The following is a 23,658-nucleotide window of genomic DNA, read 5'->3' on the forward strand; positions in this document are numbered from 1 at the left end:
TGCGACGCATCAATTGAACTCCAGTGGTGTGGTCAAACGTAATAGTTCTCACTGCGTACACTTCCAGTGATTTAGCTGCCATTTTATTGCTGAGCACCTTAAAACTGAACGTATAAAGGACGGGGTCATTTAAGTGTCACTGTAATTTCAAGCATCCCAGTTGCGGAGAAATTTCATGAAGCAGAAAAGTAGGAAGGAGTTTAATGTGTGGGGGAGAGCTCAGCACAATGTGAGGAACATGAGGGAGAGAAAATAAATCTCGAGGCTCGTCTCAGCTTGTGCATCACTGTTGTAAAACTGTTTGACAATTTTTAACAATAAGGTCCGAAAGGTGTTCTATCACTGGCTCTTTGCATGTCTCCATCCTTTTATACTGTACAACTACAAAACACCAAATAAATCACACATTTGAACTGAGCAGGAACTGATGATGCTGTATCTCAGGATTTAGGACAGAAGAACTGCTGAAAGGAAATAGACTCTGTTTCTTCAATTCACTGAATGTCCGAGTTTGATGTAATGGAGATGAGAAACCACAAGATGGCAGCCATCCAATTCACATCTCAAATTCAACGCCTGCTTTGTTGCACACATTGAATAGCAATCTGATGTGATGTCTTCATTTTGGATAAAGATATTGATCCCCTTGTGAGAACTTGAGGGTTTTTTTTTTATTGATTTTCAGACTGGCAGATGTCCACTTAAAAAAAATGTTCATGGCTGCAATTATTGGTGCTAAATCCTAATATGCTTTTTTAATAACCCAAAGTGATAATCATTCTGTATTGCGTATTTTAATAAAGAAAAAATGCCTGAATAATTACACTACTTTACCTCTAAAAAACGTCTGTTTTCAAATGTGGCAGAGAGCGATTTTAATCTATTTTCTATGGACATGAAAGTCACAAGACTATTAGAAATGGAGGATTATCATTTTAAAGTTGCATGCTAAACTTACTGAAGAGAAAGAACTACAAAAATCAGACAAGTAAGCAAAGAGAGGCTCCCTTTCAGCTGTTAATTCATGCGTCCACCATGGGGCAGAGTTGAGACACGGGAAAGACTTCAGGAGTAGAAGTCAGTAGAGTGATACTTCACAATCAAACACAAAATCACTTCATACATCAAAATCGTGTGAATAAAATGAAAACGTGCTCTCTGAAGCTACGTAAGCTTTTACTTTTCAAACACTCCACACATGAAAAGGCCATCGACTATAAAGGTCCCATCTTTCCTCGTAGTAGCTGAAAACACACACATAAAACTGAGCGCATTGTGGCGAGGGTACGGAAAATTACAAATGTCATCAGTGGAAACATGTCCAACAGATTACGAGCTGTGACTGGAAGTGATCTAGTGTCCTGCTGCATATCTATCAAACAGCACATAACCTCCTTTCTCTAGGAACAGTGTTATTGTGTCACTGAGCTGTAATACACATCCTCTGCAGTGACATCAGCGCAGCCTGGTTACACACAGTTAACAATCGGGTGACGCCTTTGTTTCTCTGTGTTTCAGATGAGTGTCTTTAATGGATGTAAAGCTGAAATATGGTACAGTAAGGCCCTTTCAAGTGCCTGGCTTTGAAGGCCTTTTAGATGACGTCAGCAGAGTCCTCTTTATTGTTGCGTGCATGGTCTGAGCAGATGGCCTCCCGGGTGCTATATAATGGTATATATCATGGGTAAGGTATGGTAGTGTTTGACAGTTGTTGACTCTGTCTTTTAAATATTTAGGCAAGCTATGACAACGTAACTCCAAAACAGCACAATAATAACCTAGACTAATTCACTGTATTGAAACATTCCATTAATAACCATGTGTGACACCGTTTTTTGACAATATAATGTCAGCGTATCAGGATTTGGGCCTCAAATAAATAAAGAATGAAGAGGAGGAAGAGGTTGCACCCTTTTTTTTAATCCTTCTTTAATTCCTCCATAATTCCTTCTTCCTTTAATTCCCCTTTCCTTGATTTCTTTCTCTCTTGATTCCTTAAATCCTCCTTTCCTTAATTCCTTCTTTACTTGATTCCATCCTTTCTTGCTTGCTTAATGCCTTCCTTCTTTAATTCCATTACTCCTTCCTTCTCTTAATTCATTCCTTCCTCGTTTTCTTCCTCAACTCCTTCATGCTATCCTTAACTTCATTCATTTATTCATTCTACCTTTCTTTCCTTCATTCCTATCATCATCTCTAAATTCAAAAAGGCATTTTATACTGTTTTTCTATATAAGGTACACATATATACAAAGTTGATTTTCATTTGTATCCTTTTCATTATCTTTTTTATTTTTTTGCACCATCTTTTATTCTTGCCAAATGTAACAACTAAATATCCCAGATCCATAAAGTTTCATCTCATCATAACTTAAATTTTCCACCTTACTTCCTTCCTTTAGTCCTTCCTTTCTCCCTCTCTTAATCCACGTCTTCCCCAGACTCAAGGACTCAATCCTTGATTCAGGGTCACACATATCTATAGTAAGAAAATGCCTTTTTCAAATGTCTCTTGTCTCTGTTAAGATTATACCTTCAGATTGTCCTAAAAATCTAGCATGAAAACTATAGTTTAGGCAACTCTGACATACTTTAAGATAATGTGTGCAACTGTCCACTGCGACCTCCCTCATTGTGTACAGACTATTGCAGAATGGCCAGCCATGACGTAAACCAGTCATGATCATCAGCCTTTATATTGCGTGATGTGTGTGCTTTAGGCAATTACAGGATGGACTGTGCCTAAAAAGAGATACCTTAAATACCACATTTAAATCACATCTACTCAGTAAACTTAAGTCTCATTTTGAAACGTATGAGTTTCAGTTACAGTTTGTCATGCAACCTGTTGAGACATGCATGAGACATGCATATCCAGACCTCCACGCTTCCTCTGCACAAATTGTTGCACAACCTGCATGGTGGGAAACAGGCATGGGAAACTGCCTCTTTCAAAACAGACTGAACCTTGCAAACCGATGGCCAGAGAGCCCAACTTTACCGTGGAGGGAAACTGTTTAACACATGGCCTCGACTAAAGGCAGAGGTCAGGATAACAAAACCTAAACATCAGTTGCTGAGAGGAATATGGGAAGATGTCCCTCAAATGTCACTCGAACGCAATTATTGAGGGTTCCCTTTAAAGTAATTTGCCCTGGGGAGTCTAACTTATGCTATACATAATATGAAACAGATGTACGGTAAAGGAAATGACCCATGAGAGGAAGAATAACAGTTTGTCTGAATGTACAGAATCTATTAAGTTTTGCTGTTCTGGAAAATGTGAATGTGACTTTAATGGAGTTTGATACGCAGCCCATTTATTTAACGCAGACTGTGGTTAACACCCATATCTTTCATACCCACATCTTTAACTGGTTTCCTCTACTCTCAGTCCTACAGGTTGCCTCTCAACAAAGCAGATCATGAATAATAACAATCAAGAAGTCTTCAAAGAAAAACGTATATAATGGTGTAAAAATGGCTGCAGGCAACATATATTTCTAGAAAACGTGACTGAAACTCTTTGGAAGAAGATGTTGTTATGAAACCAGCCGGTCCGGGAGTGAAAAAATCAAACTTGTTGGAACTGGTTGACACAAAGAAACATGTGCAAATCCGTGCCAAAGAAAAAATGTTGGCTAGAAGTTCCTAGAAATTCTAAACATATCATACAGGAAAACAGTAACTCATACTGTTCGTTCTGTTGTTTTTAGTGAATGTTAAATCAGCACGCTTTGTCAGTCAAAGGGTGATCCCCAAAGCCGAGCCAAACTCAAAAACAATGCAAAAAATTATTTATGCAGTAATCAGCGGTATTACTCTCCCTCGTCTGCCTTGTTACAGCTTTTAATGGGTGTGAGTCATTGTAAATGATCATTGTTAGCGCTTTTGTCCTTTCTCTGATGTAATTAAGCAGGCGACAGAGACTAAAGGCTAATGACCATCGTCTGTCGTGCAGAAGGTCAGCGACAAACTAAACCCAGATATGAGGAAAAAGTGAGAAAGTGTGTGTGGAAGACAAAAGTGTGTGTGCATGTGTGCGTGTGTGTGTGTGTGTGCACGCGACAATCTGAACAGCAGGGCAGATGCACTTGGGGACTGATGTACCACGGTGTCTCATATCCAAATCTATATGGCCCTTTTAATCCAATGAAAAATGAGAAGTGTGCTGTAACTTTGTTAGAAGTGGGTAATGCAGCCAGGGGAAATGGAACAGGGGCCAGGTTTGCAGGCCTCCTCCACATTCAGTGTAAGAGCTAACCTGATTTGCACTGTGCTAGCTCTGAGACCAATATCTGCCTGCATCACCCAAAGCCCATCAGGAGTGATTAAATAAACATGATGGACAGTTTTCTGAGAACCTATTAACTGTGACGTCTGTTTAGCATGTGCTTGTCTTCACAAGCGTGTCCTATTACTGCCAAATTTGGCGTTTTACACTCTGAAGGTGTGACCCTCGCATCCACATGACCACGGGTTATTTACTTAGTCTTAAAAAACTAAATAGATACTGTTCATGAGCTAAATCATTTCAGATAAAGAGAAATAGACACAGTGCATTTGATACTAATATATAGAATATAGAAGAGACTGGAAACTATAAAAATAAGATGAGCGGTTTCTATCAGGTATGATGAAGACCCACATGCTATCCATCTGTGGTCTGGCTCCAAGTAACTGACATGAGGCTCCATGTGGAAACTGGACTTCATCAATCAGTCTCACTGGCATCAGTAAGTAATAATTTTCAAATTAACAGGATGACTGAAAGAGTTTAGGCTCTCAAAAGTTTGGAAGGAACACAGATTCAGCGGTTTCCTCAGCATGACTGGTGCATCTCACCTGTCAAAGAAGGATTACGCGTGCGAGTGTGTATTAATATGCTGTGCAGAGACGAGTCCAAGCATCCGTAACAAAGTTGGTGTATTATTTCAGTCAGGAACGCAATGATTCATCTTTTGCCATGAAAAAATCTGGAAATACTGTGTTCCAGTGTGCAGTTTAGTAATATTTTTCTTAATTCTACCATAACCCCTGCTGCAGATTAATCTTTATTAAAGACAACAGTGCCATCTTATAAAAGAGAGTACTATTTCCCCTATGTGAGGCTATCAGCAGCTTATTGCTGTGATAATTGTGGCCATTGAGACAATTAAATATCTAAATGCCTGTTTGGGAAAGAAACCAAACCAAGATTTTGAATCTCCAAGCAGCATGTCCTTAATAAATAGTCACTACAAGACATACAACAGTGTGATTGGGTGTGAAAAAAACAAAGGTTATGTGTAAATATTCACTTTATTATATTATAGAAACAAAGACATTTTTGTCCACAGTTTATACAGAGACAGTTATATCTATGTAAACGAAATCACAGTCAATGATACAAATCAATCAACAAGGCCTACAGTTCAGCTTCCGACTATTACCATCATTTTAAAATCAAAACAATGATTAAGCCATATTGATCCAAAGTGTTTTCAATTAGGACATTACTGAAGATGTAATCCAATAAGACCCAATGAGCACATTACTTTCATATTGAATCAGCTGAGGAAACTGTTATATATTGCCATGTTTTTCTTTTAAAAAAAGAGAGCTCTGATAACCATATGACGAAAAATGGAATTTTACCTGCATCTAACACTTAAATTTACACTTCAACTTATTTGGTTCAAATTTTTCAATTTATCTACCAATTATTTTCTTGTTTAATCATTTGTTCTATGAAATGTAGGAAATAGTGAAAAATGTCCAACACAGCTATTAAAACCCCAAAATTAGGTCTTGTCCAAGCGTACAAAACCCAAATATGTACGTTTTTCTATCGGACAAGACATAGAAGAGCAGCAAATACTCATAATTGGTAAACTGGAACCAGGTTATGTCTTGCTAGAAAAATGGCTAAAATATTCTCATACATTATCACAATCTTTGCCATTTAATTTTCTGCTGATTAATGGATTGATCGACTAATAATTTCAGCTCTGGATAGAGTTTGTGCATAAAATCAGAAAACAGAGTCTCCCTTAGAAAAAAAGCTGGTGTTAGCCCACGTGTCTTGGAAGATTTCAATGTTCCGGACATGTGGGAGAAATCCCAGTCAAATATTTTCTGTGTTGTTTACTAAGCTTAAAAAACAATTGTTAGGCAGCGTACATAAAGAATGATATCATGGTTTCAGAAAATCTCGGTAAGGGTTGACACCTCAACAGGTGTTCCTGATAAAGACCAGATAACAGACACTAGAAAATGCATTTCCTATAACATTTTTTTTTTAAATTGCTAAGCATCGCTGAAAGTGCAGAAATATGAAATAAAATTAGCTGAAAAACCTTCAAGCACAAATGCATTGCGTTGCACTGCTGTAGCTGAAAAGTACAACTGGCAGAAATGGAAGCTGAACTGCTTTAACCTGCAGAAGCAGAGAGCTGTAATACATTACTAGAAAAGCTGGAAGCTAAACTGTAACACTGTCGAAGCTGGAAGTAGAAATGAATGGCACTGCACTGCAGGAAAACCTGGCAGATGAAATGTAACCTTACCACCAGTATTGAATACATATGAAGGGCTATTTTTACCTGCCTGTGCACATGTGTTTATGTGTGTTTATGATTCGAGGACAAGATGGGGTCGCACGCAGGGTGTTGATGTGGACAGTTTCCAACAACAGTCGTGTGACCACTTACCCAGTTCCTCCCGTCCTTAGCCTAACTCCACTCCTCAGTGATTAATTAGGAAAGTGAGTGGAGTTAGTCTATCAGCAGGCTGAGGGAGAGGACGAAAATATTTACAGAGCTCCCCGGAAGGGAATTCATTAGGAGCTGACTCGTGGTGAGTCGCCTCCTCTCTCCTCATGCCGACACAGAGTGGGAGTGCTCTTGACCCTTTAATGTCAAGTCATGTGGTAACTGAGTTAACATGCCACAATGACGGCGACAATACAGACATCAGGCAGAAAATATGATGCTCATTTACTTATGGATTTAATCCTGCCAAATACAAGACGAGTCAAACAAAGCACATACAGTAATTGGAATTAAACGGCCTCAGAACACAAAAGGCTGAACTTACGGCATTAAATATCCAAGGAACCAAAGCATAATCCCACTGAGACAACAAGATTCAAGCTATCGTGGGCACATTAAGCACTCTCTCCTCTCAAGGGTAAAAACATCAACCCACACAGTCTTGGGAAATTGGTAGGCATCAGTCTTTTGGCAAATGCTTCTCACTTTGCTGTATGCTGATTGGCAGGAGATGCCCCGCTGCTGTGTTATTTCCTCTAGCTGTACTCCACCTCCCATCCACTCCAGCTCGCTCAGCAGGGGTTAACTGACCTCAGACACACACAGTAAGAGCACCCATGGGGCAGCTGAATGCCTCTGTGATTATCAGGGGACTAACAAAGTACAAGCGTCTTATGAGCAATTTAGGAACACTGGAAAAAATGGGAGCAAATAGGTTTCTTTTTGAACTATTCACTAGCATCTACGGCTAAATGATTTACACAGATAACACAATTGCTTGACGAGTTGATGTTCAATGAAGTCAGCCAAGAAACCATTCACGATTACTGACAAATCGATGGGACAATGGGACAACTATGATTCATCAACTCATCAATCATGCTGCTAAATCTCTATTAAATACTTTTCATATTTCCCTGTGCTTATATTAGCTCTGTTAAGCCTGTTGCCATGATGTATCAGTCATTAGTCAAAATGATGGTCATTGGCACTGAAAACATTTTGGCTCCAACTGAAGAATTCTTTGGCTTAATGTTTGACCAAGTTTTTCACTGAGTGGAGGGGCAGTTACAGACAGTGGTTCCTATACTGTGTCCTTGCAGAAATTATTCTGTTTTCTCTTGGTGCCTCAAAAAATATTTTTGATCATTCATTTCAATGCAACCGGTTAACCCCTTCCCTTATATAAAACCACACTGCTGAAGGTGGGTGTTGTAGATGTTGCTTGCAAGAAACAACCAAACTGCGTTGAAGTGCATGTCCAACTATGTCTGAAGGCAAAAGCGTTCATAGCTGTTTCAGATTTTTCTGTCCAACAACACAGGTGAGAAAGGCGTGGGTGGAAGATTAGTATCCATCTGAATCCCTGTGGTTCTCCAGAGACTCGTGTTCTCTGTGTCACACCCACTTTTGGGAGAACCATATGAAATCCCTGAATGATATGCTTAGATTCCATCTGAAATTATCCCATGTCAAAATCACACTGATACTCTAACTGTAATTTCTCTGAGCCTCAAAGTATCCGAATACAAACAGAAAACAAAATTAGAAACCAGTATGAGCTCCTCCTTCCCAGGGACTATGTGCTGATTACAAGAACTGGGTGCCATCCACTAACTGGCACTCCTCTAAAACAAGGCCAAGGCAAACTCCCGAAGCAAGGCCACCTCAGCAGAAAGCGCTGGGAATGGGCAGGAATACAGAAACTGCTGCTCTTCAGTAGAAAACAGGCAGACACATCAGGGACTCAAAGGAATTCTGATTAATTTAGAAGGTACATGACTAAGGACAAGTACTGGATTTTCTAACGTGCCTGTTATCTGCATCTCAGTGCACAAAAACAGGACGGGGGGGTGGACAGAAGACTGCTCGAGCTGGCTGGAACAAAGTTCTTGACCTGTTTCTTACTTTAGGTCAAGTGAACTCAGTGTCCCAGAGTACGCAGCAAACATGCAGGAACCTGATGACGAAGAGAGCGATGACTGAAGTATGCAAGTTAAGGCCATTTAGAGTCTGGTTTCCAGATTACAAATTGTTGTTTGTATTCAATGTCACCAGTAGAGCTCAGCTAAGAATTATGTTACAGCAAAACAGTATGCGCTTGTAAAAGGTTAATGCCGCCATTTACTGAGTCATGGTCCTTATAACACACAGGGGATGAAGATCTAAAGAGGAATTACAGGAAAATATATCAGTAGTACTTCTTTGAAGTTTATTACGGTACAGAGAATCAAAGCAGAGCACGGAGCAATCATAATCTTTAGGTTTCTCTTTAAAGCCAATAATTTCATGGCTTGTCGCTTGTGCATGATTTTCATAGCTTCCCATCATCTCTCCATCCAGATTTTCTAAATGTTTCGACAGGTTATTACATCAACTGAATTCTGTAAATGTTTAACTGGGTACTGAGCCTTTCGCATGTCTGCTTTATGACTGAGCTGATTCCCTAACTACCAACGGGATATTTATAAAGGATTGTCATGTATTTTTGCAACATTTTGGAGAATATATACTCTTACATACTCTTCCCAGAGCAAGTAATAAAGCTTACCATGTTTTGTTTTAAATGCATTATATACGGCTCCAATTACAAATCATGTTATAACAAAAGGAAGCCTGTTTATTTGTGATATGACACAGCCTTCAAAGACTGAACCACCTCCCTCCAAACACATCTGTCAAAGCCTAATCTGTTTGTTACTACAGAAATGAGGACATGACAAAACATCGCCAACATGGCGCGAGTCACCCTCTTCCCGGAGGACGGGGGTGTTTACGGATAGAGGGCCTTAGGGCTATTGACTCAGCTGAGCCCAAACTCCCCAGCAGCCCCAGAGAGTAACAACATGGCCGGAGGGGATTTTAATAGGGACGTGGGTACAAGCTGAGATACTGTACGCAGCCTCTGTGAGTATAAACTCACACACAGATGCATTTGAAAAGCACAACTTAGTGTCCAGATGTGATTTAGTTAATGTTTAGAATTAATACTTGTTTTAGTTTTGCATTTACTTTGGGTTGACATTACTTAAAAAAAACCCTTGATAATGTTTCCCAGCCTGGTTATGGGTCTTTTACAAGACACGGGATCATGGGTGAGAAAGAAAACTCAATGGCGTTCACATGCTGTTTATGTAAGGAAAGCCTGGCTGGGGATAAGAACAGGTTCCAGACCCTTCATACGCCAGCATGTGCGTGAAACTTTTCTGTCTTACGCTCACAAGTTCACATGCAGACAGAGCAGTTTAAGAGCAATAATGAGCATTTGGCTCAACACACACAGATGCTGACAGCCCACTGCTACCACATAAAAACATTAGAAAAGAAACTATTAGAATGAAATTCAAATTTATTTGTTTACACTCTTGCAATCTTTGTCTGAGATGTCTGAATGTCATGACAAATCACTTTAATAAACAGAACAAAGCCGTCAAAGGAACAAACTCACTTCCTTGCTTGAGGGCAACATTACCTCTTCCTCCATTACCTTAGTCTATAATGCTCCAGTGGCTGAGCAGATAGTACCTTAAGGAAGCAACACAGGTCTGCATGACAGCTCTCTGTTATTAAATTCAAATGTCATCCTATACAGATAAACCTCACAGGACGGGAGGGAAGTACAAATGCCTTTTTTTTAAATCCACCATAGATCTAATAAGGGGCTTAAAATATTCATGGGAGAGGTTACACTGAAGGAGAAGTAGCAAGCCTCCCTCAGCATCCCCCCTCAATATTTTCCCATCCCTCCCTGTGTGCAGATGTAAAAAGGCAACCTTGAGGAGCCCAGACCTAAACAATGTGATCTCTTAGAGGCCCATTACAGGCCTTCCCACCACTTTCCTCCCAATCTCTTGGACGCTTCCTGTTTGTGTAAAAGATTTGTTGTCTTTGACATATCTGGTCTTTTGCTCCAATCAAGAGGAGTGTGGCAGCCACATAATTTTACATCTCCAGAGTCAGCCTCTGGGTCAGTAATTTCCGTGACGTTAAGCAGGAATAGAAGCCAGGGGTCAAGGGTCAATTCAAAACCAGCATGCTTACAGGTTGTACACGTATTCCTGGCTCCTAACAACTAAAAAACTACATACAAACAAACACAGTTTGTGAAAAAAAAAAACACTTTCTGTTCTGTTACTCTTTGTCCACATCCCTCTCGTCCTCCCACACAAACACAGTTTTTTGAATTAGGCTCATACGGGCGACAGCGCTAACAAGGCAGGTCCATTCAGTGTGAGAGATGCAGTAAATATTTTCTGAGCCTTGACTGCACCAGAGGGATGGTGCTATAGCTGTCCTTGACACCTACGCGGCACACCGAGAAAATAAAAGCCTTGTTAAAGTCACATTGGACGGGTCCCTTGTGGGCCATCTGAGGGTGATATATGTAGTCCTGGATGTTTAGGACTGTCAGGAGCCCAGAAATTAGTTCTGTACAGATGGATGTTTGTTATGTCTATATAAAGCATGAGAGTGTTGAGTGTCCACTAGATATAATACATGTTATAAGACTTTCTGGTGGCTTACCGGAGTCTAGCCTTCCTGCCAGATCATCTGCACTACAAGGAAAAATATCTTTGTGAGAGATTTTTTAGCCTTTAACATCCAAGACCAGATGTAAATCAGTACAGTATTTGCCATTGAACCACCAGGCTCCCCTCTATGAACATCAGGCTTAAACACAAGGCTCATACGTTTTATTTATCATAATATTATAATCATCGCAACATAAATGTTTATCTTAATTAGGGTGTCTAACTAAGCTGATATATCCTATATAGATAAGATATATCTTAATTAACATCTGTATGTCTTAATTAACATCTGTATGTCAGCATGTTAATCAATATATGCTATTCTTTTTTAAGGTTTAGCATTTAAAAACCTGTTGTTGTTTTTTTTTTTTTCAAGTAACATAGATTTAAATGGAAAAACGCTCCAAATTTGAATCCTTTGTGTACAGCATTAAAATGGCTGATATGGGTGGTTTAGTGAGCCGACTGACATGACTGGGATTTATTATGTGAATGCAGAGTTGATGTTTGGCATCTGGACTCCGACCTCATCACTCCCTGCAAGCATTCACCAAGTTCAACACAGCAGGAATTGGGGAGCAATGATAATAAACTTTCCTCCTCACAGGAGAACTTAGGCTCTGCATGTGAGGGTGGAGCGTGTGAAATGCAACATGTATATGAACAGCGATGGAAGCAACAGACAACACTTATTGCAGGCGTTTGAAAGCAGAGTTTGCAAATAAGCTGCACAACAGTGGGTAGAGCAACTGAGCAGCATCGTCTCTTCTTCAGAAATGCTATGCAGCACTCATGCAGCGAATGACCATGTAAGATTAAGGTGGCAATAAATAGAGGCGAGTAGTAGCAGAGAAAAACTACAAACATTACTTACTAGAAGAAGAATATGAGAAGGAAAAGATAAGAATAAAGCAAGCTGTCACATAAAATAGTTGAAATATTTCTCTGGCTCTTAGACAAATATGTTAGGCCCCAATGAAACCAGAATACGTATGTGAAAAGGCTGTCCGCAAGACAACAATAAATCACAAGTACAATACACCTTTTCAGCATCTCAGACACTCAAGCTAGCATTGAGACAAGAAACCATCCCAAAACAACAGCAAGAAGTAGGGAGGGAGGATGATGCAGCACCAATTTAGCAAACAGCTCTCACAATAACCAGCACAAGCGTCCTCATTGAGAAAGCAACATAATTCAGGAGCGAAAACAAAAGCCAAATTCAACAAAAAAACAACAAATAAAATCACATTTCAGATCACATTTCAGATCAGTGCAAACACTACATGGCAGCAGCAGCAAAAGCCAGAACACAGGCCACAAACAGACGGTCAGCCAAACACACAAACAAAATCACAATATAAGCTTTATATAAGGAGAAGCAGCAGGTTCTTACCTTGTTGAAGAGTCACATCAGAACCAAACCTCCACATCAGAGACAGAAAACTGCACTTCCGGTTTGAAGTTCAGGTTCGAGGGCGACGAAGAAACGACGAGGACTGGGTTTACTTAATGGACCAGAAGCAGCAGGCAAGTATTTCCATAGAAAAGACGTCCTGGAGCAAGGGTGATAGCAAGTATGCCGGTGAGTTAGCTCATGAAATGCTACATTAATAAGAGCAACAGGCAGCTAGCTAGCGGCAAATGTTTGTAGCAGAGTTAGCATCTTCACGTTATTGCCAGAGCAACAGACGCCAGTTTGAACAGGCCGCCGTAACGTGAACGGGTGCGTTCAGGGTATGTAGGAGCAAATATAGTTGTGGAACATAACGCAGTAACTTACACTTACCCAAGTACTGTACATAAGTACAAATTTGAGTCGTATTTTCTTTTCATGCAACTTTCTACTTCCACTCCACCACATTTATTGTCCTTTTAACTCCATTTCATTTATATGACAGCTTTAGTTACTTTCCAAGTTGAGATTTTTGCGTACAAAACATATGAACAGCTTATGAAATGCAATGTTTTGTTATACACTAAAGTACACAACAGTATATACAAGTACAGCATTTAGGCAGTATGAGGGTGTTGTTTGGTTGAATAAGTTAGTCTAGTCTGCCTGATTTATTGATCCTTTTTCTGACTGAGGTTTGTGCAAATTAGAATCTATGTCCCCGACCATGGCTCTGAAATATCAGTAGTCTGACTGTGCTGTGTATTGATTAATCCATGGTGCTGTCTGTGGTGCTGAGGTAGCAGACACATTTGTTATTGCACCTTTTGTGACCTTCTGTCGCCTGTGTCTTGGATCTGTAATGTTCTGTAAACTATGTACTATAAGCATTCAATTCTATACTATATTATAGTCTATATACACTGTGGGTCATTTCTTGGTTCCAGCTGCACAAATGTGAACATTTTCTGCTTTTACTTGTAAATAGTTTAATAATTTTGATTGATTTTGAATAATTTTGTGGTCTGGGCTGTAAGTTGTACAAAACATTGTACAGACAACATTGTGAAGGTTCTGGGTGATTGTGATGGCATTTCTCACCATTTTCAGACCTTTTCTAAACTAACCAATCAATCGATTAATGGAGAAAATAACTCAGTGCATTTTGATAATTCAATCAGCCGATAGCAATAATCTAATGATATAAAATAATATCACAGTCACAGCTCTTCCCAGCCATTTTTAAGCATTGAGTACTGTTACTTTTAATACTTAAAGCACATTTTTCTGATTATACTTACATTGTTTTACTTAAGTGACATTTTCAATGCATGACTTTTACTTGTAACAGAATATTTTCACAGTATGGTATTTTACTTAAGTAAAGGATCTGAATACTTTCTCCACCGCTGGCGATACCTTAAAAGGTGAAGTTGCAATGACTAGTGGGAGTAGAAATCTTTAGTGTTAATAGTTCCACCTGTGTTTTTCCTGCTGTGATGAGTCAAAATGTCTGCGGTTGTGAAACGGGTTTATGAAAACAATTTATTTGGGAACGATGAGGAAAAGAGTTTCATGGTGAGATTTAAAACATGTGCAAGTACAAGACGAACAGACTTTTGAAGTAAAGCTGGCAAAGCTCCTAAAAACAACATCCAAAATATCTTGCTCTGCAAACTCTGGCAGTTTGGTAAAGTCTAATTTGCGTTTTTCAACAGAAACTAATGATAATCATGTGAGGAAACAAATATATTCTTGATGATTTTACTTTAATGAAATTCAGCCTGGCCTCTTGTGACCAGATAAAAATGCAAATTAATTCACGGGTGGAGTTTTGATGGAAACCATGCAGTGCTAACCTGTGACCTGCATAATATATTAATACAGGAACAAGAGATGAGTCAGCTACCTGTCACTCAGTGCTGGTCAGCAGTTTACGGTCGGAGCTCACTCTTCAGACCTCACAGAGTATTGTCTTTCTTCAGCAGGTGGGTATGTGATGGTTTGGCATTTTAGCGCCTGTGTTGTTCTGGTGTAAAAGGTCCGCCGTTCCCCGCAGTGCTCCGGGCTACCAGTAATTACCTCGGACATCAATTCATTCTACTACAGCTTAAGTGCTAACACAGCTAATCTTGTTAGAGTGATTTGATTAGCAAGAACATCGGCCACTATCACACCTCCAGGGTATGAGCACTTGAGATGAAGCCTTGTCTTCTTTTATGGCCTTACTCACCCAGAAATGATGTATAGATAGATAGATAAATGACCTCTTTCTTCGGATTTTATAGTTGCAGATTCCTAATTGTTGCACAACATGAATTTAGAAATAATCTTGGAAAGACCATTTATGTGTTGTTTTAGAGTGAACTATGGAGTTCATTTTCAGGACATGGAGTTTTACTTTGTAAACGCCCCGACCACAACCTGAAATAAACATCACCCATCCATTCTAAAAAGGTTCAGTCCCACAGGAAATTTCATTTCCCACCTAATCTTCTCCCTGCAGATCTCCATTTTTAAATCATCAACATCTGTTTCTGCTTGCACTCGAGGAGTGTAAATCAATGTTGTAGCGCCGGGTGTTGCAACAACATCCTGTCCCTGCTGAGAATTATTTGTTTTGTGGAAAATACAGTGCAGATTCAGAGCTGATACATAACTCTGTCCTCACTTCCTGAGGGGTCTCGTGGGTCAGATTTAAATTGTCGATAATTGTTGTGGTAGCCAGACCAAGGCTGCCCAGGTGATTTGATACCGTACGGGTGCTCACCGCTGTGACAGGATACGCAACAATATAACGCTCTCCTAATGGCTGATTCTTATCATTCACAGTAACTGAAGACGTAATGGAGCCTGATCATAATCCACTGGAGGTGTAAATGGCTTTGTTGCTGTGTTTCAGACAAAGTGATATACTGTCCTCCTCTCTGCAGCCTGCACTCTGGTGCATGTCATGTATTTTCAGAAACCTCTCCAGATCTCTGTACCTGCTGCTTTTTGACCCTGTGTGACCTCCAAGACGGTGCAAGCCATAGAAAGCTCGGTAAATGTGCTCATTCTCAAATGACTGGGTCACACATGAGCAAGCAAAAGCCACCAAACAGGACCTCCACTTAGCCCAAAATGTTTGTTTTTCCTTTCTTTCCTTGTTTGCCTTCGGACCAGGTGATGTCCTTCTTTGCCGTCAACCCTGCGGACACTGAAACTGAGGGGATTTAGGAGATGACAGGCACGCCGTCTCATCCGTCACTATCCATCTCCGTGACTGTTGCGATAGCTGCTTTGGACTGAGGCGGAGAGGTGAGGATGTGACCCACTTCTCAACACCTGTCAAGACCTTGAGAAAGAGAAGAATAGTGAGAAAGACAAATAACTTCAGTGCTTAGGTGTGTCTGATGGATGTTTGCCAAAAATAGAAATTCTTATTACAGCTGGATTACACAACCGTAAAGTGTGCAGGCTTCAAATTCCAATCAAAGTCTATAATCGCATGAAATTAATCTTTGCAGCACATTTTTACTAGTCACATTCATCAGCAATCACACTTAAATAGCCTCGACAAAGCCAGCTTGACCACGGGGAGTTGTCAGCTCGGTCACCCTGACACACATGCACACCCTGACTGCATATGTTCACACACTGACAATATATCCACTTCTTTAGCAAAAAAGAAAAAGCAGTTTGACAAATGAGTGACGGGAAATGTGCTAAGGAAGCCCAGCAAGAAGCGAAAGAAAAGCAGTAACCCAACTCTCTAGCTCCACCCCGCCAGTTTCCCCCTTACTCCTAGCCCCCGATCCAAGCCAAGGGCGAGCTTGTGGCAGCTATTAATACAGTGTGTCGACAGGCCCAATCACAATCAGAGCCTGGCCATTCCTTTCATGCTGTGCAGAGGACAAGGGACGGGGGACTGTCATGGCATGAGAGATGATCGCTAGTGGGGTGGATAGGTGCTCGAGATATTAAAGTGAGGTTAACCATAGTGCTGCCAATGCGAATGTGCATGCACTTGTGTGTGTGTGTGTGGTTAATTAAACTGAAACGCCAAATTGAGCACCCTCAAAAGATTGTGCAACAGGCCTAGATTTGGCGCTTTAATCAGCTCCACCTGTCAGAAGCGGCACTCAATTTCACATGAAAGCAAAAACGAGTGATTAAAAACAGACATTAAGAGGGAGAGAGGAGAGATGGTGCTTGGGGAGTAGGGTGGAATGAGGAGGAGGGGGAGGGGGAGGAGGAGGCGGCGAGGAGAGGTGCTATTGTGTAAGATCTTGTGTGTGTGTGTATGTGTCTGTGTTTTTGTTTGTGTGTGCGCAGGCTGTTGGCCACAGAGAGAGATGGGCTAGGACAATACATAGCTCCAATATAATTCATTCATCTTTGTTGTGTGTGTGTGTGCGAGCGCGAGAGAGAGAGAGAGAGAGAGAGAGAGAGAGAGAGAGAGTAGTGGGGGGGTGATGGGTGAGAGTGTTTGTGTGTCAGGCGGTATTCCTGCTCGTCTCGCTCCACCAGTTAAGTTAAATCAGAGGCAGCCACTGGCACACTGCGGTGGTCTCTCTGTGTCTCTGCCTGTCCTGCTCTGAAAGCATCAGCAGCCTCCTGCTTCTGCACCACAGGTAAGAGCTCACGTTACTTCATTCACAGGAAGGTGTTTTACCAACTTTTAAAAAGAACTGTTTTAGTCTGTAAACTCTGTAAAATGAAACTTTCTGCTCTCGTTGGAGAAACAAATCTGAACTTGTTACAGCTGCTTTTAGGGGTTCCTAATGTTCCAACACCGGCGCAAAAAGGTTTCAGTTTCTGTAAACGTTTATCTCATGAGCTCTTTATTGAAAATAGCTGGTATTGCCTTGGGATCCCACGTAATGTAGAGAATGCAAAGAACAAAATGTTGGGTGCATTCACTGACTTGATCGGCACTACCTGTTGTTGCTGTTTGTTCAAGTTGTTCATGTGAAAGTCCTGTGTGTGCAGAGCCTTTAAATGACCCGCTGTAGCTGGGGGTAGGCATGGGAGGAATCCAGGATCAAACAAGCTATACGAAGAGAGGGACGGGGTCTTATTGTGAAGTTTCCATCGTCTCATATTCCCTTAGAGAATTAGATCCACTTCCTGACAAACAGTAGCTGTGCGCCCCCGAAAAGTCCTCACTTACAGAGAATTTAATCTCAGGACAGGAGGGAAAAAGGGGAGCAGCAAGGAAAGGTGACTGAAAGCAGGTGAAATGTAATTTTCCACATTGTCAGTGAGAGACAGGTGTAAATCTGCTGAAGAGAAGAGAAACAGAGTGATGGACGGGAGAATGAGCATGTTGAGGAAGAGAGGAAAGCAGGCTTCCCCCTTTGGTTCCTCAGAGTGAGGTCTGCTCAGCATCATGCTCTTTGTATGGGTTCCACTTCTACAGGTACTCACCTCCTGTAATCACCTCTTCTAAACCATCCTGATGACTGAAAACAAGTGGGAGAGAACAGGATTTATAATCTGTTTTGTTATTGTAATTGAAAATAGCGGTGCCATGTTTTATCAAATACAGCACAGGAAGTGATGGGAAGCTTTAAAGGCTGACGTTTGTGCTGTTTAATTGCGCAAGTCACATGAAAGCACCGTTTTATAAACAGAAAATGCAGACATGGCTTCTGAAGCCAATATTTCCATTAGCCCCTTTCCTGCAAGCACAAGTCAAGTCCTCATTTAGGTCATGGACACTGTCACTGTATGTCTCTCTCCCTCTCTCTCTCTCTCTCTCTCTCTCTCACTCTCTCACACACACACGTTTCAACCCAAATCTTTATTAACAGTTATGTATGAAATGCACATACTTTAAATGCAGAATTGCATGGTTTGATGCATTTAAAAAATCCAATCATCTAATGGCACCTCCACACGTAACAGGTTAGAGTTTCTTTAGCCGTCAGTAAGTTTACTCTTGGTCAAGTTTCCTACTTCAAGAACTCTTCAGCTGAAGTGATGCCCTTGTAAGTTGAGATAGAGGAGGAAGTGAGTTGTGGGAGGCCACAGTTGAGGTGTGCTAGACTTTTAGACACCCATATTATTACTTTACTAGGAGTAATTGTGACAAATTAAGCTGCGTTGCCATTTGTTGGTGGTGTGTAGCTAGGTCTTAAATTTAAAGATGCAGGATGCAAAAAGGTGAGTTTGCGACAAGGGGAAGCACCCGTTGTAACACCCTTTTGACCGAACAGGCCTAAAACGAGGCCTAAACGAGCGGATGATCATGAGGTGGGCGGCTGAGGTGGTGTGTTTCTCGTAAGATGAGCCTCACTTCATAATGGGCTGATATAAATCATTAACTCCATCAAGCAGACATTTTAGTGGCTCTCTCTATGGGCAGCCAGATGGTGGTGCTCATGTCAGAGCAGCCGGGCGCTCAGGCCGAGGGCAGCCTCAGATAGCTCTGTTGATGGGAACCGCGATTCGCTCCACGCTCAGTCCAACTTGGCCAGCCTGGACTTTTCTAGGTTTAACTTTATAAGGAATTCCCATGATCTCAGGAAGAGGTTGCATTTAAATACCCCTGAAATAGGATTAGAAATGGAATGTCGCCACTACAGTGCCATTCAGGAGTCAGCCTCTGCACCATGGAGCAAAAATGTCCCCAAACTTCCTCCAAATCCTGATTTTATCGTCATTGTAAGCAGCTGTGTGTTTGCAAACACAGCGCGCAGGGCCCCGCAGTCCATTGTGGTGCCCGAGAGGATGCAGCTTGCTCATGGACCTTGTGAAGTGGGTGTTTACCTTCCTGTCTGTGGTCACCCAGGGTTTATGGCTGTCATCCAGTAATGTGCCATCTCACTCTGAACGATATCTCACTGGACACAGCCGCACTAAATCACCTGCTTCCGATTCGCCTTCTGTCTGTGCCACCTCACCTTTAGTATGAGGCTCACTTACATATATAGGCAGCAATAACTTTCACCCGTGTCTATATTCACCCCCCACGAACGCCCCCTCGCCTTGAGCATCTCCCTCACGGAAAAGTACTGGCGGTTAAAACGCAAACCGTAGGAATAACGGTTAAAGGTCTGTGGTGTCGAATTTCTCCCATATTTCCACTTGCGGTCGTGAGAAATCTTCTTCGCATCAAGAGATCGTCTTAAACGCTTTTAAATCCCTAAACTGTGTAACTGATACGTGTTTTGTTGCTCTCCTCTGTATAGTTTAAATTTACAGCCACCCACTGTTATAATCATTAAAGAAAGAAAACACATGTACAGTAAATCCAAGAAATGACATCTGTGCTGGTGCTTTACCCTGCCTACTACACCAGAGTCTGTGCAGGAAACTCACAGAGATATTTCATTATTCTGTTGCCCTTGGCACCCACACATCTTCCACACTCAACAATCCCCACATCTGCAACCGATATGGCTGTTGCTTTAGCGCACTGAGGGTTTTTTTTTCAAGGAATTCATCCACTGAAACCTGGTGGAAAATGTGGGGATCTTTGACTTGGAGATAAAATAGCTCGACAGCACTGGAAGGGCTCAGACTGTCTTAATGCCAACCAGAGACAATAGGAATGCAGATAGGTAAGATTTGTTTAGTTGGAGTCCACAGTGGCTGTAAGAGCAACAGCAGCAGCTGCAAAAGCAAAACTGCCATTTTTGAAGATTTTGCAAATAAATATAAATTTGGACCAGCTGAGGTAAAACTAAATGTATCAACACCTTTTCCACCCTCTTCCCTTGACTGTGTCAGCTGTGACATGGAAAGAGAGTAATATCTTAATGCTAGAATGCCATCTTGTGGCAAGACACCTGCTAAGTCACACTGCTAATCAGAGGATTTCCATTTCTATTGTGGCAGCTTACACAGTGGTCTTATACAGCCATAAATGTGCTGTTTTATTAGCTGTATGTGCTATTTTCCCACTTCTGACCTCCAAATTCAGTTTTCCTTTTTGGCATCTGTTTGGTTTAATGTAACCACAAACATGTTGTGATTTTCCTGTAATGAGCAGCAGAACCTATTTTTGCAGCCGTAATAATAGTATACATCAGGCTTATGCTAATATTATTACATCAGCCCCACTAATGATGCTCGCTAAGCTATTCTATTAAACATAAAGACTCTCAACAAAGGGGAGGATTTGTTTTTTCCTCCCATTCCACTGGTACAAATGGAGCAAAAAGTAGCCCAGAGGCAAATTTTCCGCAGCATGCAGGTTTGATTTTCTCACAGAGCAAAGTTTCCCCGAATCCCTGCTGTCCTGTTTGTTTAGGTGTGTGCTGATTAGAAGTTCTCACGCTGGGTACAATGTATCTCTGCACACCAAGGGTTTGAAACGTGACATGTCTTTTACAGTGACTGGAGCCTCAACCCTCTCTCTCTCTCTCCTCCCCGCTCCCGCACTACCTCTCTGTTTAATGGCGTTGTTATCCAAGCTCGCACTTTGCCATGCAGTCTTCATTAACACAGGTCGTAACACAAGGCATAAATGTTCTGCTTCCGGGTGCTGACAGTCCACCCAGATGGACGGACCATTTGATAAACACAGTACAGTTTTACTGTTGCCATTCATTAGCCGAGAGACGATTTAAAGGAGAAGGGAGAACGCAGACTGTCTGAATAATGATGTTTCAAAGGGCATTTTTGGAATATTGAATAACAAAGAACATCTGTTTTTCATGGCTCCTTATTTTACAGAAATAACATAAAGTGTCAGGATGGCTTTAATGTGCAGGTCTTTAATGAGTTGGTGTAGGGTGAGCACTTTCATGGGTGCTCGTGTGGATTAGCGTTTATGGGCCATGCCAGCGGTAATGACGGCTCTTCCCCGAGACTGCCTGTGACATTTTTGTTGTGTTTCTTTTATAGGACTCGCTGAGGCCCTCGCCCAAGGCCTGTATCAGTCACCACAGACGCACCCTGCCGACAGGGCCCCCTGTTTAAAAGTCCCGGGATCTGGCACTAAAAAGGGAAAATGCAGAATATAACGGCAGGAGCGACAGAAGGGATCGATCTGACATGCGGCATGTCTGGGAGCCATGAATTCATCTTCACCCTGGTACCCATCGTCTACGGCTGTAACTTTGTCATCGGCATCGTGGGAAACAGCATGGTGGTGGCTGTCATCTACTGCTACATGAAGCTCAAGACGGTGGCCAACATTTTCGTGCTCAATCTCGCCATTTCTGATCTCACCTTCCTCATCACTCTGCCCATGTGGGCCACCTTCACCGCCACAGGCTACCACTGGCCCTTCGGAGGATTCCTCTGCAAGGCCAGCGCAGGGCTGGTGATTTTCAACCTCTACACCAGCATCTTCTTCCTCACAGCGCTCAGCATCGACCGTTACCTTGCCATCGTCCTCCCGGTGCGATCGCGCCGGTTCCGCACCGTGGTGTATGCGCGCATCACCTGTGTGGTGATCTGGCTTTTTGCCTTTGTGCTCAGTGTGCCCACAGCGCTGACCAGAGATGTCCACAACATCACAAACTCTAACACCACGGTGTGTGGCATTCTGCACCCAAACATTGAAAACGACAAGAGGTTGAAGGAGCTCCTGCTGGCCATCAGCCTGATGAAAAGCCTGCTGGGCTTCCTGGTGCCCTTCATTATCATCATCACATGTTACTGCCTCATCGGCCGGGCGCTGCTGGGGGCGAGGCACATCCAGAAAAGCTCTCGTTCTCGCGATGACGAGGTACTGCGCATGCTTGCCGCGGCTGTCCTGGCATTCTTCCTTTGCTGGGCGCCCCATCAGGTGTTCCACTTAATGCAGGTGCTCACCCAGCTGATACTGGTGGAGAACTGTGCCATCCTGGAAATCATTGACACCGCCATGCCCTTCACCATCTGCATTGCCTATTTCAACAGCTGCGTGAACCCGATTGTGTACGGCTTCGTTGGGCACAACTTTCGCCGAAACTTACTGCGCCTGTTGCGTTGCTCGCCGGGCGGAGCGACAGGGCCTCACCCGAGCATCAGCTCCAAGATGAGCGCCCTCTCTTTTCGTGCCTCTGAGGCCCTGAGCCTCACGGCCAAAAGTAAAGCCTCCTCTGACGTTAAGTGAGGACAACCTAAAGAAAGAGGGTACGAGTTCACTCTCCCCGCTCTTTTGGTCTGTGGTTAAGGGGCCGGGGATGGAGACATTCCAAGCTTTTTAAAACCCCAACTGTATTACCAAGCACTGAACCATGCAGAATGGTTGAAATGTTGTATTCATGTCCCTCTGTAAGTATGTCCAAGAGACATTCACTACCTTGTGCAATGCTTATCTGCAGAATAATTATTCATAAGCCATCACATGTGACACAGCACTCACACTCACCACAGAAATGTGGTGAAGTATAAAATAAAATCCAGGACTGACTATATCAATGGAGTATTGTCCTGTTAGAAAAGACTATCCATAGTTACAGATTGCTTATCGCTTATATATTTATCCAAGATATGCATGTACTGCAGGATTTTGTGCCCACCTCAGGAAACAGTGCAGTAATATGTTGTCCAGTGATAACCATTCTGTGTGCTCAGCAGGTCGTTCGCCAGTTGGAACAGTGATAAAGTGCTCGGCGAAGATGCCACAGCTTAAAAAAAAAATTAAAAAAATCATAATCCACCATGCATGCTCTGCTAGCAGCTGTATACATGGAACAGTTGGAAAAGTGTAGCAAAAATGTGATGTGAGTTTATAACGGTTAACAACATATTTGACTGATAACTAGTGCCTGTATGCTATATGTGGTAATGTCAAAGGATGTGCTCCTTGTAATGTACTATAAATGTTGCATAATAAGAATGAAATGCTGAAACGTTGCCTTCTCTGGGAGTCACATGCTGTATAAGAGTGCTCCACAAACACTCCAGGTAGGGTGATCATTGTCAGTATCTCTGTTGGTTGTCTTTGTGGTATTTATACATGTTGATAGATTTTTTCCCCTACTCTGTAAGTGTACAATTTGTGAACATATGAATAAAAATGAAACAATCCACAGTCCGAAGTTGATTTTTC

The 23,658-nt window shown here is 41.9% G+C and overlaps 1 protein-coding gene across 1 annotated transcript; it reads left to right on the forward strand.

The window, feature by feature from the left end:
- Positions 1-17,114: 17,114 nt before the first annotated feature.
- Positions 17,115-23,640, forward strand: agtr1b (angiotensin II receptor, type 1b). Its single transcript, XM_041961654.1, has 2 exons — positions 17,115-17,296; positions 21,519-23,640. Exon 2 carries the CDS (start codon positions 21,625-21,627, stop codon positions 22,714-22,716), a length of 1,092 nt encoding a protein of 363 aa, XP_041817588.1. The 5' UTR covers positions 17,115-17,296; positions 21,519-21,624; the 3' UTR covers positions 22,717-23,640.
- Positions 23,641-23,658: the final 18 nt, after the last annotated feature.

Source organism: Chelmon rostratus, chromosome 20 (genome assembly GCF_017976325.1).
Source record: "Chelmon rostratus isolate fCheRos1 chromosome 20, fCheRos1.pri, whole genome shotgun sequence".
Classification (NCBI taxonomy): domain Eukaryota; kingdom Metazoa; phylum Chordata; class Actinopteri; order Chaetodontiformes; family Chaetodontidae; genus Chelmon; species Chelmon rostratus.